The 20159-nt window shown below is 38.7% G+C and overlaps 2 protein-coding genes across 4 annotated transcripts in view; one reads left to right on the top strand and one right to left on the bottom strand.

Moving 5' to 3' along the window:
* The window catches only part of GIGYF2 (GRB10 interacting GYF protein 2), a 98880-nt gene that overhangs the window by 39889 nt on the left and 38832 nt on the right, over positions 1–20159 (top strand).
* Positions 2821–19269, bottom strand: KCNJ13 (potassium inwardly rectifying channel subfamily J member 13). 3 transcript variants are annotated; one of them, XM_048505070.1, is made up of 4 exons: positions 19126–19269; positions 7656–7707; positions 6613–7093; positions 2821–5484 (listed from the first exon to the last, which is right to left on the bottom strand). In XM_048505070.1, the coding sequence occupies exons 3-4, from the start codon at positions 7088–7090 to the stop codon at positions 4865–4867; spliced, it is 1098 nt and encodes a 365-aa protein (XP_048361027.1). In that variant the 5' UTR covers positions 7091–7093; positions 7656–7707; positions 19126–19269; the 3' UTR covers positions 2821–4864. The 3 variants fall into 3 exon arrangements, with proteins under 3 accessions (XP_048361027.1, XP_048361028.1, XP_048361026.1); XM_048505071.1 differs by having other exon boundaries at positions 6613–7090; XM_048505069.1 differs by lacking the exon at positions 7656–7707 and having other exon boundaries at positions 19126–19258.

The following is a 20159-nucleotide window of genomic DNA, read 5'->3' as shown; positions in this document are numbered from 1 at the left end:
AATGAGAAGAGGCAGTCCTGCTGCTGTTAGGGTAGCAGTGTGATAAGATCATATTTTGGATTGTATGTGTCAATCCACAGTGAAAAATGTTTATTCCCTGAACTCGTTACTTTTATTAGATCTTTAGGTATTTTTGGTGACTTAATGCAGGATGGTATTTTTGAAGACTTAGCTAACCTGTTTCCCCGAATATAAGATGTCCCCTGAAAATAAGACGTAGTAGAGGTTTTGCTGAAGTGCTAAATATAAAGCATCCCCCGAAAGTAAGACGTAGCAAAGTTTTTGTTTGGAAGCATGCCTGTCGAACAGAACACCAGAGCATGCCGCTGAGGAGCAGAAAAATAAGACATCCCCTGAAAATAAGACATAGCACATCTTTGGGAGCAAAAATTAATATAAGACACTGTCTTATTTTTGGGGAAACACGGTAGGAGCCTTTTAGCCCACCCAAATACATGGTGAAGTGTCTTCTAACCCAGGGGTAGGGAACCTGCGGCTCTCCAGATGTTCAGGAACTACAATTCCCATCAGCCCCTACCAGCATGACCAATTGGCCATGCTGACAGAGGCTGATGGGAATTGTAGTTCCTGAACATCTGGAGAGCTGCAGGTTCCCTACCCCTGTTCTAACCACTCTGCTCAACTGATCTGTCATGAAGACCCTCTTCCACTGACAGAAGGCTCCTTGCTTAGATAGCAGACTGATGAAGTACAGACCATGATCCTGCAAGCTACATTTAATTTGTGATGGTTTGGGTTGTATTGTCTCCCAGATGGTTGTCCAGAAGAGTGCAGATTTGCAGGTAGGCAGAACACGTGTATCCACCATGTATCCTATTTCTAGTTTTTTGATCACTCAAACTAATAAAAGATTTAACGTGCCTTTTACAGAGGCAGCAGAGTTCTTTCTGTGTTTCCTTCTAGCATTGTCATATGCTTTTGGAAGGTGCTCAGGTGTTTTGGTGAACAGTTTTTTACTGGCAGGTAGAATCTTCCAAGAGAGATTTTAATAGTGCCAAAAGCAGCTAAGCGCCCACTCCTGCTGAAAGTCAGGAGAATTTGAGAACATAACTTCAGTTTGCCCTTCTCTGTGTAAGGAGATATTTAAGATATCTAAACCCTGCATTTTGTAACAATGCCAGATTTCTATGGTGATGTGTGACTGAAAATTGTATAAATCATCTGTTTTTAATGCCCTTTGAATCCCCTTTAAAGCATCTAAGTTATTTGGTTTTGCTGTTCTATTTTAGTTCTTATGACTTAGTCTGGTAAGGCAGAATTAAAAGGCATGTTTCTAAATCTGTTGTTTTTGGTTTTCTATCGCTTCAGTTCATCTGGTTCCTTCAAGGCTGTTTGTTAAGCTTAGTAATGTTTGTAATATACTGTATTAATATTTGAAAGTTTAAATTATTGTCATTGTTATAACACTTTTTAGTGTGTAAACTCTATAGAATTTGACTGATTTTTTCCATACTGAAATTCTTGTAGAGCAAATTAGGTTGTAAAGTGACAACACCCAGAGCATAACCAGTGAGATTTAGGGCTGAACTTGGAGATACTGATTCAATAATCTGTAGAAGATACACAATTTTTAGCTGTTGTTCCCTTGGAAACAGTCATGAATTGTGTACATTTATGTTGATGACTGCAGTATTGTACAAAGCATCCTCAGGGGGTAGGACCCAAAATGATGGAAGGGTTTCTAGAGCATTTTTGTAGAATCCTGAAAGTCACAGGTATGATTATTATAAGTGTTTCTGCATTCCATACTATAAGTATTATCAGTGTTTATAAGTATTGTAAGTGTTATAAGTGTTTCTGCATTCCATACTTGCAGAGAGAAATGTTAAAACACTTGAAACCTAGAAAGGAGACATCCATTTTATTTTAATCCATAATCTGCAGAAACACAACAAATGCAACAAGAGAATCTTTGTTTTTCCTAATCTAAATGTTTTTAGTGGGCACCCTTGGGCAAGTCACCTGTTCAGAGGGAAGCATGGCAAGCTTAAATGACAGAATTATTTTGAGGTTAAATGAGATTGTACATCATCTTTTCATTATTGATATGCTAGATAAACTATTTTTAAAAGAAAACATGGGGAAGATCCAGTGGAAGTTAAGCACTTTCCTCATTTGTCAATGGGAATGATTTAACTATATTCTTAACTTTATTTGTGTTGAGATCAGTGGGATGAAATTGTGTTTAATTTTCATTGGATTATGTCTAAGGGGAAATGGACAAATATTACTTGAGAAGAGAAAGCAGACTGCAGGTAGTCAAGTTAATGTTAATTACAGTCCATTTCAGAAGCTTACTTTTTTGTATACCGTTGTCAGTTACAGAGGAGTAGCCCTGGTAACAGTGTCTTGTGGAACTGTGTTCTGGCACTGCTTTATGCAGTGATGAAGTTGTTATTTTTTTAAAGTGTCAGAAGACTATTTGTTGCTTTTTATAGGAAAGTTAGACTGCAGATTTCAGTCCTTAGTAAACAGCAGTGCAGTCCTTTGCAGAGTTACTCCCACTGATTTCAGTGGAACTTACCTGGAGTAACTGCATTGGAAGTTGCCTAAACCAACTTTATGTGTTTTAACATGCATTGTATTTAAATAAGAACAATTTCCTGTTTCCCAATAGAAAGCAAATGAGTAAAAAAAAAGTAACTTGTTGGCTTATAAGAACAATTTGCACAATATAAACCTGTAAATTGGTATCTGAATCAGAAATTAGATAGGGTGGTAAGACAAACCAAATGACTTTGCATATACATAAAAATATGTAAGTATTTCATATCATGACTGGAAAAATTACTACTTGAATGAAATTTTGCAGCAGTTTTATTGTAAACATTGAATATGCTTAATAGCAGTGGGATCTTCTCATACTTGCTTAAACTTTTGTCAATGGGTGAATTGCAATTTTGATTGAGTTAGGACATAAAGAATGTTAAAACTTCACACAGATTAAAAATTGTGTCCTTTTTATATGACTGATATTGTTGTAAAGGGGAGAGGAATCTTCAAAGTGATCATGATGAACGAAGAATATAGTGAGCACAAATACAATTTAATGTGTATTAATCCAATATGGTGATTGCTATTGCTGCTCCATCTTTGCATTGGGCTAAACCATAATTACAGTTCACTGTGAATGAAAGATTAAAGCCTCAGCACAGACAAGGAAATAACATGTTCAAAACCCTATAAGAGAACATGAGGAATCTACTTCTACAGTTCCAGATATAAATTATTTCTAGTATAAGGTTGTCATGACTGCTTCCTCTCTTATGCTCAGTTGCGGAAGGCACTTTCTCTCTTCTGAGTATATGCTGACTACAATAGCAGGTACTTACATGGAACATCAGCATTAGTAGCATTAATACAAAACATATATTTTTTTCAGTTGCCCTAAGACCTTTTAGCACTTGGAAGCTGACAGCCTGCACCATTATGTCCAGCTAGTTTCCCCAGGCCCTCCTTCTTCCCCCATATTGTCAACTGACCATGACCTCTAAGTCACAAAAACCATTCTTTAGATTTGGTAAAGAGAAACACGGTTTCTTAGAAAATACTCATGATATGATTTGATAACAAGACCTCAACACTAGTATGTACATATAAATATGTTTATCCATGTTCAAGAGCTAAGGCACAGGCTCTTCATAATTACAAGTCAATAACTAAATGGTCTTTTGAGTGTCAAGATATTGATACTTGTGCTTTCTGACAGGAGCCTTTTAATTGTCCATCAGCATGAAAATACTTAAATGATGTTCATGATACTTCGTTGCTTTTCCTGGTTTTGAATAGAGTGATTATTGTTCTCTCTCCCTCAAGCTGAAAAATCTGAAGAACTCATGGGAGTCTTTGTCCTTTCAAAGTCAGAGTTTCTTTGCAAAAATAACTTTAGTTCTGGCATTTGGGTCTAGTAATATCATGAGGCAAATGTGGCACAGAGCCTTGAGTTCAAAGCCTCATATTAGACTTCATGTTTGTATAGATAATTTAGAGTCACAAGTTTATATTTGTATTACTTAAACAGAATATCTGCTCATCAGTGTATCCTTCTGATATCAGGACTGTAGGTTGCATCACAGCCGATACATGAGGTTGTCCCCAACAAGAGAATTACAAATCAATTTATTTCTTCTTCTAAACATATTGATTATTTTTAATTGTGAGAAGAGTCCAGGTTCAGAGTGTTAAAGAGTCTAATACATATCAGGATTCTTGTCATTCACTTTCAACCCAGAAATGCCTACGGATGTTGAACTTGTTCTTAGCCGCTGGAACTAATGCTTCAGCAAATGCTTGTGATTTTTCTTAATAAACAAGCACAGCAGGCTTGCAATTTCATTGCCACAGAAAATACTAGCAACATTCTTCATGGCATGTTTAGACATCAGCATATTCTCTTGTAACTGTATAGCAAGACATAACTAATTCAAAGAATCTGAGGGTTCTTGAGCTTTCCAGGTGAAAATTCTTCTTAGTTGAGATAGTTGACTAAAGTTTTGTCCATTTTGCTACAGTTTTTACTCTCCTGTTCTTTAGATTTTTGCCAAACTGTGAGTCAAAGTCTTTTGTTTCAGGGTCAGTGCAGTTTTAATCATAATCGACTGAATTCAGCAGGTAGCATTTCTGTTTTCCCAGAATTTTTGTAGTGCTGATTGTCCCTGACTGTTTTTGTGCAGTTAATCCAGTGTCTCATCACCATGAACACACTATGCTTTTTATTCTGCACACATTTCTGAAGTCAAAATTATTCAGAGGGGGAAAAAGAATATGAGGAAATGGGGAGGAAAAAGAAAACATTGACATGGTACTCTAGTCCAATGAAAAAGAAAAATACCACTTTCAAAGTCTAGTCTGTCAGACGAGTATCACAAATCTGGAAGTTATCAATATGCTGTCCATTGATGCGGATCTCCATATCAGTCCTCTTGAAACTTTTGGAGTCTGCAGCTGGAAGCTCTGGGACTGTCTTATCAAAATTTTCCATCTTGATTTGATATTCCCCTTTGGAGCCTCGAGCTAACATGGAGGCAAAGTGGTGGTGTAACATGATCTCAGATGGTAGGTAGGATGTCCTCCTTTGACATGTTTCTCCTGTGCCTTCCTGCGTGGCTGAAAGGAAGACTACTAGTTCAAAATGATGATGAGCCTCCCTTTGTAGGAGAATAGCTAGAGGGCTCGATGGAGTTATAGAGTGGTAATAGGTTAAGGGAAAAATGAAGAATGGGCATTCTTCAGAAGTGATGCTGTCCAGATGAAAATCCACACTTGTTTGATACAATTGACCATTTTCCCGTTCTTCATAAAGCACTGCAGAAATCCGAACACTGGTGAGTGGACTTGGGCGAGTATTAGCTACTTGGAACATTAGGTATGGCTTTCCTTCTCTGTGTGTAACTACTGCAGAATAAGTGAACCTGATAGACAGAGCTCGGTTCTTTGGGCGGGCAATTTTTGCTACAAATGCACCTAAATAAAAAGAGAATTGAAATATTGATCATGCAGGTAAATATAGTTTCATGATGAATAGTAAACAGGAACAGGAGTTCTATTAGGGAGGTGGTTCTATATTTAATTCACATTAATGTTAGCTTTAATATTTGTGTTATATTTAATAGTAATATAAGAGTTATAAGGTTCTGCCACAATGATAATTTGAACCATAAATACACTATTGATGAGCAACTTAAAAAGATCAATTGTAGATTAAAATATTTACTAATGTGTTTGCCACAATCTTGATTAACTTTACTACAGAGAAAAATAAAAGCCAGCATCTGATTTGTGGTTTAGCATTTTGTGATAATACTTTGCTATATCATGTCTGATACATATAGTTTGTAATAAATACCATTTTATTATATACTATATTGATTATATAGTGATATGCTTATAGAAGCTTATAGTGATATGGAATAACCTATTTTTCAGTATTTTTCAGAACATTTAAAATTACTTTAAATGAAATACAGTTTGATAACTTTGTGACATTAAGTAACTCTTCTTTGGTAAGATATCTTAGGCTATAGTCAGTGGTGGGATTCAAACAATCCAACAACCGGTTCCAGTGGTGGGATCCAAATAATTTAACAACTGGATGTTTACAAGCACCATTTTAACAACCGGTTCTGCCGAAGTGGTACGAACCTGCTGAATCCCACCACTGGCTATAGTCCTAAATATGGTTACCAGGAAATGTTCCATTGAAATAAGTAGGGCTTATTGTCTGGGCAAACCTACTTTAAGCCACATCTATGTATCTGGGCAGATCTGTTGAAATCTATATAAAAGATAGTACTACTAACTGTTCTAACACACCAGAGCAATGTAGCAAAGAGTTTTCAAATTAAAACTCTTCTTATTTGGAGGTTTGAAGAACAAACTTGTTAGAACCATTATACACGAGCCAGGCAGAATGAATTTTTGGTTCCTGTCTTGACTCTGTTGTTCTCTTTCTTACACTATAAAATCTTGTTGAGCCATTCAGAAATAATTTTTTTTATTTTCAAGAATGCTCAGTGGTGTAGCTATATCCTCTGCTTTGTCCCCCTTTGTTGCCTTCCTAAAGTATTTAATAGTGAAATAAGAACGAATTACCTGTGATGAAAGCCTCCAGCATAAGTCCCAGCACCATCTGTATAGCCAGCAGAGCAATTGCACTTGGGCAGTCTCCACTTGGGAACATTGTGCCATAACCAATAGTGAGCTGTGTCTCCAGTGAGAACGAAAATGCAGCTGTAAAGCTGGTGATGTACTTTACGCAAATGGTGTGGTTTTCAGGTGGTGAGTCATGATCAATTTCCAGATCCCCGTTCATCTCTGCTAGTAAATACCACAGAACGGCAAAGACCAGCCAGTGGAGGACAAAAGAAGCAGAAAATACTAGCATCATCCATCTCCAACGCATGTCCATTAAGATTCCCCAAGCATCCTTCAGGTATACAAGGCCTTTCCCATGAGCACCCTCCATCTGGAGAGTGCTGTGCCCATCTTTCGTGACCATTCTTGGGTATCGTTGGGCCAGGAGAGGAGCACTAGGTTTGGTGTTATTGCCTTCTATCACTTCCGTCCTCATCTTCTGAAAATGAAAATAAAAAACTATTGGGATGCTTGTTTATTTGTAGCTCAGATGATGATCAGAGAGTCTGACACATTGGCAGTAGACCAGATGCCACCTGCAGCTAGCCAAGGGAGTCTTAAAACATGCCGTTCTGAGAAAATTAACTTTGTCAAGCCAGGTTTGCCACTGCTTTCATGATGCAGTAACGATCATCTAAAAAAATTAAACATCAGATGACTTTTTTCAGACTTCTATGTAATTTAGAAATGTAAACTAAACTTTTACACTGTATCTTCTGTTTCCTTATGGGTTTGATATTATAGTTCTAAGATAGCTGAAGAGTATTACAAGTCAGATTTCAGGAATTCAAAGTTTAGTTTGTTTTTAAAAAAATAGCAGATCAGTGGTTTGGCATATAAACAAAGTAACAGTGTTGCTTGTCTTCGGAAGTCTTTTAAAGCTGTTATGTATATGGTGTTGAGACCATTGGGTCACTTTTACTGCATGAATTTTTGGGGGAATATCTAAAGACTTTTACTACTAATAGCTGTGATATTTTTATCATCTAGAATTGTGGTACCTGGGATATAGCGTCTTCTGCTGAACATACTCAGGCCACTGATGATGTAAAGCTGCATTAAAAAGGGGATAGAGAATAATAGGGAAAATTATGCAATTGTATAAACTGAGAGGAAACCCTGAGGAAAGAATTCGAGCTCTAAATCAAATATGCCAGAAAGGAGAATGGACAGAGGGAAGTGTCTGTTGGGCTCTGTTACTCAAGTTTAATTTCTAGTTACATTAACTGGTTTCCAGCACTACTGTGGTTCCTGTAGAAGGTTTTTAGATCATCTAAAAATAAAACCCCTTTTTATTAGCTGTTATTGTTCTGTCAAGAGTGCTCAAATATAACCATCACAACAATAGTAGTAACCATAACAAAAAACGAAACAAAATATCCAGTCATTGTATCTCACTGTCTACAAGCATTTGGCTGGATAGACAACTTTTGGTATATAACACTGATCTGCTGATAAATGATATTGCTGTATGGTACCAACTCTTAATGGCCTTAACTGGTGGTAAATTTGCAACTGTATTCAGATTACTTAGCTTTGATGCACAACAGTGTTTTTGTGCAGTAAATACACAACATGGGATTAAGGTAACTTGCACAAGGGTAGCAATTCTGGTAACAGGCTATCACATTTTCCCAGTAATCGTACAGCAGTATATAATCTACTGAGAAACTTCAGTTGTTTTCCCATACGTCTCTTTATCCCCTCCCCTCACCTGTACATGTGTAACCATTTATTTTATTAATAATTGATAAATAAATTGATTTGTTAATACAAATTTAACATCTATTTATGTGCTGTGGTCTGTTTTTCCCCTCTTCAATGCCAGACCATTGCTGCTCACCTCATTATATATATATTTGGGTTCTGTTTTTCCATTGTTAAAAGGGCAAACCCATCAGTTTTTTCCTTCAGAAAAAGTTTAGGTAACAACAGTTAATTGTGTAAAGTCCAGCACTGGGATGCTTTCTGATGCTCTGGAAGTTTTGAGCTTGGATTTTCTTGCAGCCATTAAAACGGATGGCAGCTTTCTTATTCACTTTGGATGTGAATGGCAAAATTGTATATAACCAGGCGACTGTTATTAGCCACCTAATCCCAAGCTTGTTTTCCCTAGACCCTATGTCAGTATCATGGCACAGTATTACTAAAAATATAATTTTAATTATGAAAATGTTACAAAGGTAATTTCAGTGTGGCATACCAAGATACCTGCCATCAGTGGTTATCTGATGAAGCATACTTTCACACAACCTACTGATACCCAGAACTGACATCCTTTTAAGTCTGAGGGTTCATTCACCAAACACCATTCTGTGCCACAACTGTACAGTTTAGTTCTTGTTGAAGTCTCATGAGAAGGGTTTTTTAAGTTTCTTTTTAAAATTCCATGTCCTGTGGCTGAGAGCATTGGTCACCAAAACAAGAGCTGATGGGACTAAAGAAGAATATTAAAAGAAATATTTTATAGTTGTATGGCACATCAGAGCTTTCTGAAGGCTTTCACATTATGTCACCTATTCTTTCAAAAGCCCTGTAAGTAGGTCAGAATGATTATCCCCATATTGCAGGGCAAAGTATGAGTTCATAGCAGAATCAGATTTGAACTGCAGTTCCTTAGTTGCTACAGTATACTGGTTCTGTCAGGAACACAGTAGACAGTTTCTATTTCATTCCAGAATAATTGATGCTCCCTTATTTAAAGAGATGCTTCCTTTCATATGGAAAAAATGGCCGCCTCTGTTATTTTAAGGAGCTAGAAGTAATTGAAGGCATTTTAGCTGTTTACAAGGTGAGTATTGTAATATTAGATTTTGAAATCATCTATATTTTAAAAAGAATAAATGTTACTGGGTTTTTCAGATGGAGTTTTCTCTTTGAAGAGAGTGAAATTAAGAGAAAGCTAAGTTGAAACCTGACAAAAGATCTGCTTAGAAAGTGAACTGTCCTTTGATGCTAAATGTGCAAGTTTCTAAATTATATGTAGTATATCTATTCATTCATTTCAGTGCACTGAAGCTACAGTGCCTAGAGAGATCAAGCTGTGCTTAACTTGACTTCCATATTATGTTCTTGACCAAAAGGGGTTGGGTTGATCAAAATGAGTTCAGTCTCTGGAACCAGCAGAAAGGAGCAGCAGTGGACAAGGCATCTGGGCCAGGAAGAACAGAGTGACTCTGGTGTTCATTTTGGAGGGCTTTTCTCAAAGCCACATCTTTTAAAACAGTGTATTTTTAACAGGGGTTTGCAGGGGTTATCTCTTTTTCTCCTTAAGGCTACTAGGAGCTGAGACTGCTGGAGGTGGGGCTTAACAGGGGTTAACAGAGGTTACTCTTTGTCCTGGGCTGCTAAAGGTGGGGCTCCTGAGGTGAGTCATTCAGTCTTTAGTTCAGTCTCTGGAACCAGCGGCGCGCGCCTAGTGGCGCGCGCAATTTCTTTCTTTTTTCTTTTTTAAAATAAATAAATAAATTAATTAATAAGGACATTTATTGAGGGATAGTAGGTACAGATAGCTCCAAGGGGCACTGACTAAAAGTTTAATATCTAAATATCTAAACAAAAGCAGATATGAAGGCAGGAAGCCAGCAGGGGGATGGGGGCTTGCCAGTGTTTTGCACTGAGTGTCACATGTATGACTATCTGCCACTAGGCCAGAAGTCGTGGGTGTGCCCTCGCTGCAATGAGCTCCTGGCACTCAAGGAACGTGTCCGTTCTCTTGAAGCCAAGGTGGCAGACCTGGAGAAGCTGAGAGAGGCAGAGAGGGCAACAAACAAGGCTTTCAGGGACCTAGCAGGTGACATCTCTTCAGATGTCATGGAGAATGAGAGTCTGGGTGACAGAGGGTGCCAGTCTGAGGTGGGGGAAGATGCTCCCTTAGATGGGATCCCTTCCTTAACTGGTGATCAGCTATCCTCTCGCACTGAGGATACCCTTCGGGGAGGTGGGGGGCTCCTTGTAGTGGGTGATTCGATCATCAGGAATATAGAGAGTTGGGTTTGTGACAGGCGTGATGACATGGTGACTTACCTGCCTGGTGCGAGGTTGCGGATGTCACACTACGTCTAGATAGGCTGTTAGACAGTGCTGGGGTGGAGTCAGCAGTTGTGGTCCACATTGGTACCAATGACATTGGGAAATGTAGCCGGGAGGTTCTGGAAGCTAAATTTAGGCTGCTAGGAAAAAGGTTAAAATCCAGGACCCCCAAGGTGGCATTCTCTGAAATGCTACCTGTTCCACCACTTGGAGGCCGAGCTAAGGCAAGCGAGATACAGGGTCTCAATGCGTGGATGAGAGAGGTGGTGCAAGGCAGAGGGTTTCCAGATTTGTCAGGAACTGGGGAACCTTTTTGGGATAAGGCGAGGCCCGTACAAAAGAGCCGGGCTTCATCTTAACCAAAGAGGAACCAGGCTGCTGGCGCTCAACATTAAAAAGGTGGCAGAACAGCTTTTAAACTGATTCCTGGGGGAAAGCCGACAGGAGCTGAGGTGACTTCGGTTCGGAATACAGAGTCCATGGGGATGCAGACAGAGAAGGAGGTTTTTTAAATCAACCACATACAAGTGAGGAACATAGCAATGTGATAAGTGATAGTGTCTACAAAAGGCTAGAGAGCAAAACACATAAATCCCAGGTTAGGGACAGAGACAGAGTATACAAGTGTCTCTATGCTAATAGTAGAAGCGTTCGACCTAAAATGGGGGGAGCTGGAGTACAGAGTTTTGAAGGAGGACATTGATATAGTGGGCATCACAGAGACATGGTGGAATGAGGAGAACCAGTGGGATGCTGTTATCCCAGGTTACAGGCTCTACAGGAAGGATAGGACAGAGTATGGGGGTGGGGTGGCCCTCTACATCAAAGAGAGTATAGTGTCACATAAAATAGACAATGCAGGGGGGGCTGATTCCTCTACAGAAGCACTGTGGATATCAATACTAGGGGTGAAGCATAGTTTAACATTAGGAATATATTATCGTCCCCCTGGCCAAAGCGCACAAGAGGATGCTGAGATGGAGAAAAAAAGAAATTAGAGAGGCCAACAAAGCAAAAATGTCATTGGTAATGGTAGATTTTAACTATCCCCATATAAACTGGATAAATGCATGTTCAGGTCATAGTAAGGAGAGAACATTCCTGGATATGCTAAATGACTGTGGCTTAGAGCAGATGGTTGTAGAACCAACCAGGGGAGATGTGATCCTAGATCTAATTCTATGTGGGACCCAGGACCTGAATGCGGGAAGTCAGTGTTGTTGAGCCGATAGGGAACAGCCGCACCACAATGCTGTCAGATTCAGTATCTCTGCATGTGAACAAGTGACAACTACTAAATGTAGTTACATCTAAAGCCTTCAGAAAGGGAAATTTCTCAAAGATGAGGGGGATAGTGCGCGCATAGGGAAGCTGAAAGGGAAAATCAAGAGAGTCAAAAATGTCCAAGATGCTTGGAGGGTTATTTAAAACACACACAGTCTTAAAAGAAACTCAACTGGAATGTGTTCCACAGGTTAGGAAAGAGCAGCTTCAGTCCAAAAGAAAGCCACCATGGTTAACAAAGGGACGCTTGAGAGGAAATTATTAGGGAAAAAAAGGTAATGTCTTTTAGAAAATGGAAGTCCAAACCTTAACTGATAAAGAATACCAGAAAGGGAGAACACAAATGTGGTGGCAAAAGAGAAGCAAGTTAGCTGTAAGGGAGGCAAAAAAGGATTATGAGGAACGCATGGCTGTGAACATCAAAACCAAAAAGAAACAGTTCTTCAAGAAAAGTACATCAAAAAGCTAAGGGAAGCCAGCAAGGGAAGCGGTAGGCCCGTTAGATTGACAAAAGGAACAAAGCGGGTGTGCTAAAAAGATGACAGGGAGATTGCAGAAAAGCTGAATGAATTCTTTGCATCTGTCTTCACTCCAAGAGGGAGGTGAGGAAAATTCCCTGCACCTGAACCAAGCTTCTTAGGAGGCTTAATCCGGGAGGAACTAACTAAGATAGTGGTAGACAAGGAAGAAGTTCTGGCAGCCATTGATAAACTAAATGCTACCAAATCCCCTGGCCCAGATTGCATTCAGCCCAAGAGTTCTTAAAAGAGCTCAAGCCTATGAAACGTTGATGTTCTCCACTTTTAATATGCAACTTATCCTTGAAATCAAGGCTCCATCCACACTGAAGACTGGAAGATGGCCAATGTCACACCAAATTCTTTAAGAAAGGATCTTAGGGGACCACGAGAAATTCACAAGGCCAGTCAGTTTGACATCTGTTCCCTGGTAGAAATTCAGGTAGAATCTGTCATTAAAGATAAAAAAAATTATAAAGCATGTAGAAAAGCAAGACCTATGCTGAGGAAAGGGGAGTCAGCATGGCTTTTTTGCAGAGGCAAATCCTGATGCCTTACAAACTTACTAGAGTTCTTTGAGGGTGTAAACAGGCATGTGGATAAGAGGGAACCAGTGGACATTGTCTAACTCTGGATTTCCAAAAAAGGCTTTTGACAAAGTTCCTCACCAGAGACTCCATTGAGAGAAAACTCCTAAAGCAATGAAGGAATAAGAGGGGAAGTCCTCCTCTGGATTACAAAAAACTGGTTTGAGAAACAGGGAAGCAAAAGAGTGGGTGTAAATGGGAAATTCTCACAATGGAGAGATGTGGGGTGAAGTGGTGTCCCCCAAGGATCCCGTGACATTGGGACCACAGTGCTCTTTAACCTATTCATAAAATGACCTGGAAGTAGGGTGGGTAGCGTGGTGGCCATAAGCTTTGCAGGATGATACCAAATTATGTAGGGTGGGTGGAGAACCACAAAGAGATTATGCGAGGAGCTCCAAAGCGGACACTTGATAAATTAGGTGAAGTGGGCTAAGAAATGGCAACTGCAGTTCAATGTCTTAGCAAAATGCAAAGTGATGCACATAGGGGCAAAAAAAATCCAAACTTCACATACACGCTACAGGGGTCAGTGCGCTAATCAGTCACAGACCAGTGAAAGTGGATTTCTTAAGGCATCTTGAGTTGATAGTTGGGAATATGTCAAACTCAATGCATGGCAGCTGTGAAAAAGGCAAACTCTATGCGCACTGGGGATAATTAGGAAAGGAGTTGATAATAAAACTGCAAGGGATTGTCATGCTCCTTATATAAAAGCCAAGTGGTATGCTACCACACTTGGAGGTAACTGTGTGGTTCAGTCTCTGGTCACCACATCTCAAAAAGGATATTGAAGAGATAGAAAAAGTGCAAGAGAAGGGCAACGAGAGGATGAGAATTGAGGGACTGGAGCACCTTCCTTTATGAGGAAAGGCTGCAGCGTTTGGGACCTTTTTCTTTAGTTTGGGAGAGGAGACGCCTGAGGGGGGGGATATGATTGAAGTCTATAAAAAATTATGCATGGGGTAGAAAATGTTGACAGAGAGAAATTTTCTCTCTCTTTCTCCTGACAATACCTAGGAACCAGGGCATTACACATTGAAAATGCTGGGGAAAGAATTAGAGACTAATAAAAGGAAACACTTCTTCACGCAACGTGTGATTGGTGTTTGGAATATGCTGCCACAGGAGGTGGTGATGGCCACTAACCTGGATAGCTTTAAAAGGGGCTTGGACAGATTTATGGAGAAGTCAATTTATGGCTACCAATCTTGATCCTCTTTGATCTGAGATTGCAAATGCCTTAACAGTCCAGGTGCTCGGGAGCAACAGCCGCAGAAGGCCATTGCTTTCACATCCTACATGTGAACTCCCAAAGGCATCTGGTGGGCCACTGCGAGTAGCAGAGAACTGGACTAGATGGACTCTGGTCTGATCCAGCTGGCTTGTTCTTATGTTCTTAAAATATAGTAGAGATTTATAGCCTCATTTCACATGACAGTGTCTACAGCATCAGTGGTATTCAGTGTTGCTGATTATAATTCACTCTGTACAACTTCGAGCTTAATTCTTAGTCTTAATATTAAAATTTCATTATATCTATCAATTACAGCAGAGGAAAAGTATACCTAGATAATATAGTAATTTATTGCCTGCATTGCTTTATGTACTGGATTTACCATTCAGCTAGGCACTCCAATGTGTATTTGATACAAGTTCATATCAGCATTTTGCATTCGCCTCAGCGGATTTGGAACTCCAGGTAAAGTGGAATGGAACAGATATAGACAATGGATTTTTACTTAGCTGCACATTATCTGTGTGTCGAGAATGTTGAAATGCATATGTATACACTGGAGCAAGAGCATCCATTCATGCTGCTTATCTAAAAGTTCTATTTGTATTTATGGTTCTTAAAAGTACAGGTGCAAGCCACTGGGTCATTAATGACCAATGGGATGATGTCACATCACGATATTAACTAGGCAGATTGTGTTTATGAGGTGGTTTGCCATTGCCTTCCCCAGTCATTTACACTTTACCCTCAGCAAGTTGGGTACTCGTTTTACTAACTTCAGAAGGATGGAAGGCCGAGTCAACCTAGAGCCGGCTATCTGAAACCTACTTCCATTGTTGCGAGCAGAGCTTAAGACTGTTCAAAGATTTTTTACGATTGTTTTAAAAAAGCAATCTTACATTATGCAGAAGGGCCTCTGAGTAGTGAAGACTACAGCAGTATATACGTTATGCAAATATCTTCAAAGCCAGTTTTAATTATTTGGCATAGAGTGGTTGATAAAATATGTCTCCTCTCCTACTAGGCATGTGAGAAAAAGTATGCTATTTCTATGTAGACATAGTCTTTCTTGTATGCTAATAGGAGAGGAGACATATTTCATCTGCCACTCTATGCCAGATAATTCAAATTGGCTTTGAAGAAAACGTGTATAACATATGTACTGCTAAAGCCCTCAGTGCTTAGAGGTATTCCTGCACAATGTAAGATTGCTTTACAAAAAAAATCCTTTAAAGAGCCATGTTAGAACTGCCCAACCAGATGCTTCTTGAAAGTTCACAACTAAGGTATGCTTCCTTTCCATAGCAGGTAGTATTTGATATTCCATTTAATTGATATAGCTAATAGTTATACTACATATCTGTTTTTCATGAAATTATCTAATTCCATTCTAAAGACCTGCAGACAATGCAGTCCTAAAGGTGGGGAAGGGAAGTTACGGCATGACTTGGGATGGTGCACGACAAAAGTGACGCTCCCCCAAACTGTGAAATTCCCCTATGCAGCACAATTTATTTTTTTTTGCTGGTCTAAGTCTGTGCTGACAAATGGGGTTGTTCCTGGAATGAAGGGACTCAGGAAACCACTAAAGCTGGCTCCACCCCTAGGAATGGCTCTATTGGCACTGGTGTGGGCTCCTGTGCTGGAGGAGTATTGGCGGTGCAGCTACGTTGGCTCTCAAGTGTTGTTCTGCCACGCAGCTCCCCAACATCAACCTTGCGGCAGCGTAAATGCCTCTCACTCCTGCATAAATAGCATTTACGCTGGCACAGGAGTCTGTGTCCTCAGCAGTCCTGTCCTGTCCCCCCGTCCCCCACCAACACATATACGCACACTTTGGATTGCACTGTAAGTCTGCTCAGGAGCAATTAATGAGGGAGTTTGTGAAAAGTTTTTTGGAAGTCAAAATAAAAAACTAGACATTTATTGTATTGTCGAATTGTATTGTAGACATTTATTAGTTCTTGAGGTTATTGTGGAGCAGTTTTTTTCCTATTGGTGTACATATATTATGTTAGAAAAGTACTTTCATGATCAGGTACTAAAAGTCTCTTGCTGAGTATACACTACCAAACTCAGCTAGAGTAAGGGATGGATCAGTGTCCCATTTTTTCCCTTTGGGTAGGCTCTGCTTTTTTTGTACCTGCTTTTTTTGAGAATATCTCACATTAATTTTGGAATTCACATATGCTCAGCTTACCACAGCTCTCAGTTTGCATCCTAAAATTGTATAACAAGGCATATTACCTCTGTCACCACATCACATCAAGATCCTTTATGCACTGTGACTTAATTACACACATTGGTACAAGCTGGAAAACTGACAACCTGTCCATGTTCAAATCAGCAAAATCTCAACAATGTCAAAGCACTAATTTATGCCACATTATCAACAAGATCAGGTAATTCATAATCTCAGAGTCTGAAGAGAATTTCATAAGCATCCCTAGTTATCACACTGGTGGAAAGCTACTGTAGCTTATTTTATTTATTTTGCTTTACGAAATATATATCTTGCCTTTCGCACACGTAGAAGCCACCAAGGCAGGTAACTAATTAAAACATGCAGAATAAACTCACATATTTAAACCATTTAAGTGTACTCCAAAATAATGCATTTAAAACCAGAACTAAAATACAAATAAATAAATAATAACATTGGACAAGAAAGAAGGATTGCTAAGGGAAGACCAAACACAACCAAAAAGTCTTTGCTTACTTTGCTAACTGGTGGCAGCAGTTACAGATTCTCATGCATATGTGACTGTAGAAATAATTATAATTATAATTATAATTATTATTTAGATCAATGATATAATCAATATACATTACACTGATCTGAATTATATAATTAATATAAATTACACTGATCTGTTACACTGATCAGAAGATATTCTTAGTTGCAGTGACGCAAGCAACTTGTAGTTATATCACTTTCCATTTGTCTACAAAAACCAAAGATTTTCCTAAGGAAGTAGCCATTGCACCTCTCCCTTTCCACTCCCTCCCATCTTCTATCATGTCCACTTGTCCACATTTGTTGTTACATTGCTATTTTGTATGAGAGCCTGTATCTGCTCGTTAAAGCAAAAATTAAGGGAATGTATATAAGGCCACCTCTGTAGATGTGGCCAGCATAGATCAGAGCTGCATTTTGGATTATCCCCACTGCCACAGCTAGAGTGGATATATAAGATGACAGCATGATTAAAATGAGAAAACAGAACATAAGAGCCTAGGCAAAAAGAATATAGATAAAATAAATGTGGCATGTTGCACAACAATTTGAATTGTTACAAGCTGTGTAAATCATGCATTTCTAAAAAAAATTGTGGGGGGCGTAAAATACAAATATCTAAATATCAGTTGAATATAAAATGAGTCTTCTTTACCCTCTCACGTTACATACTTAGGTTTAATATGCCCATGATAAAGATGTGGAACAAAGGTGTTTAAGAGGCAGATTTGCTATAAATCAAACACTTGTTTTTGTATTCTTGAAGGAAAACTTGCATGCATGGCGAGAGGATTGTGTTTTGAACCTGACATTCTAGATTGTGCTCAGGAAGTCTGATTAACGTTCAATCCGGAGGTTCACTGCTAGTGAACAGAAGCATTGAATTCAGCATTCCTACAGTTCAACAAGGACTGTATTACAATATTTAAATACACCAATATTACAATAAATCTGTGGTGCCATCTCAGGCTCCTATAGCAATTCAGATAGTTAAGAATCCGATGCTAAAAATGCATCACCAGATTTTATGACTATTTTTACTGATGTCTTTAAAAAAACAACCCAATGAAATGTTGCTGTGTTTGAATTATTTCTTTCACATCTGTTTACCATTCACTTGTCTTCTACCTACCTACAGAAAATGAGATTACTTTAGGGGAATGTGCAGTTGTGACCAGGCTCTTCTTAATCATTTGAAATCTTAGAGTTTCTGGTTGATTTGTGATAGAAAATATTCCCCTTATCATATTGATAAAGTTCACTTGAATTGCTAAGGAGCCATTTAGTTTAAAAATGTGCTGTATGTCTTCAAGACTACTTTTATATCCAATAAATGAGAAAAGATATTCCAGCCAGTTCTAGAATCACTTGACAGTAGAAAACAAGAGAAACTGCAATAATCCAATGATCATTTTTTCATATTACTACAGAATTCTTTGGTTAATTCTTAATTTTTTTCCAAACTATATTAAAACTGAAATAGCAAAATAATGTTTTCAAAATTGTTGGAGATAAATATGAGAGATTGGGCCTGGGATTTAATTTTTTTTTATAATCTTGAATCTTTGAAATAAATGCTCTTATTCTTGAAATACTCTTGAAAGAAATACTCTCACACAGTCATATGTTTTAGGGCTGTGTACTTTCAGCCGTTTTTCATGAATGCTTGCTGTTAGTATTGTACCAATTTTGTCAGACAATTAAATGTTTTAGTGGGGGTTAAATCTGGTTCTAATCAAAGGGTAGTTAATTTGTGCAGAAATGTCTCTTTGGAACTGAACTGCTAGGATCCACTTCATATTTTTTTTTTGTCTAATTAAAGCCAGATGACCATGGAAGATGCAGTGGTTATTTCTAGTGATCCACCTGTATAGAAAATGTGTTCTCTCTCTGAAAGTTTGAAAAGTGGAAGTTTGAAAAGACGAAATAATCAACTCCCCTAATTACATTTGTTATCCTCAAAACATGATCTTTTCAAATACTAACTCCTCAAAATCATTTTTTTGCCTTAGAAAATTACACAACTAGAAATATAAATAAAAAATGATGCTATGTTAGCATCATTTACTTACTTACCTGTATCCTTGTTAGTTTATCTGTTTGGAAGGGAAAGGGAGGTAGGTGTATAGGTGTATAGCTTGGATAGGAAAACCAGACCAAACCTTCTTCTATGTACAGGGATCCCAGCGCAATGAAGAAAAAAACCTTTTGGCATCTAGTATGGAAAGAGGTTTGTTCAAAATGGGTTTACAGGTCTCATTCCACAGTTTATAATGTGGGGGGTTGGTTTTCATATGAAGCTGATGTGATTGGTCATTTGGTCTGCAGGGGGGCCAATTAGCTGTGGTCATGTGGAAAAGAATGCTGGTTTGTTGGAGCTTTCTTTACCCTAGCAGCTGTGGAGAAATTCATAAGAACTTGGAGAAAGGGGTGAATTTCCCCGCTCTTAATCAGGATGGGGTTTTTAGGTTTGCATAATCTTATTTAAGATTTTGCTTAAAGGTTCAAAGGAACGAAATCCTTAAGAACTTTTCCATTCAGCTTTTTCTGTTACGGACTTGTAATGCGTTCATACTTGGTGATATTTTCTAGTAAGCAAAATCAGGTAGGTTGAGGTGAAGGTATAGTTTCTGTTTCGCTTTCATCCAGCCTCTGTAGAATTTTTTTCTTGCTATGTTTTGGGATTGACAAACTGGCCACTTACAGGGGATGCCAATATACAGTAGAATAAGATTGCTGTTTGGCCTGCACCTGTAGGTGTCAAGGCCTCTCTAATCGACTGGAGCATTTATTTTCTTTTTCCCGTTGAGCTTGTTTGGTTCCTACAACTGCCTTGAAAGCAGGGGATAGTATTACTGGGGTGTAAGGCATTATTACAGTGATCTTAAGGTTAAACTGAGCCATATAGATCTGTGATGTTCCAGTTTTATGCTGCATGGAGCAACTGAGTAGTAAAGACGTTAACTGAACACTAGCCATAAGGTCTACCTACCAGAACCACTAACATGGTCTGTGAGGGTTGCTTTGTAGTGCAGCAACATTTCACATTTTTCCTTAGTTAGCTGCTGATGTGAGGACTTTGATCAAACGTCAGACGTAAGAGGATCTGA

Source organism: Sphaerodactylus townsendi, linkage group LG08 (genome assembly GCF_021028975.2).
Source record: "Sphaerodactylus townsendi isolate TG3544 linkage group LG08, MPM_Stown_v2.3, whole genome shotgun sequence".
Taxonomy (NCBI): Eukaryota; Metazoa; Chordata; class Lepidosauria; order Squamata; family Sphaerodactylidae; genus Sphaerodactylus; species Sphaerodactylus townsendi.
This window is presented reverse-complemented; position numbering and strand designations above follow the sequence as displayed.

What these genes read in the sequence shown, in the direction of transcription:
- KCNJ13 (XM_048505070.1), bottom strand. Translation starts at nt 7,090, where the DNA reads ATGAGGACGGAAGTGATAGAAGGCAATAACACCAAACCTAGTGCTCCT. An exon ending in GCTGGAGGCTTTCATCACAG is followed by an intron (nt 5,485 to 6,612) that starts GTAATTCGTTCT and finishes CTTTTTATTTAG; the next exon opens with GTGCATTTGTAGCAAAAATT.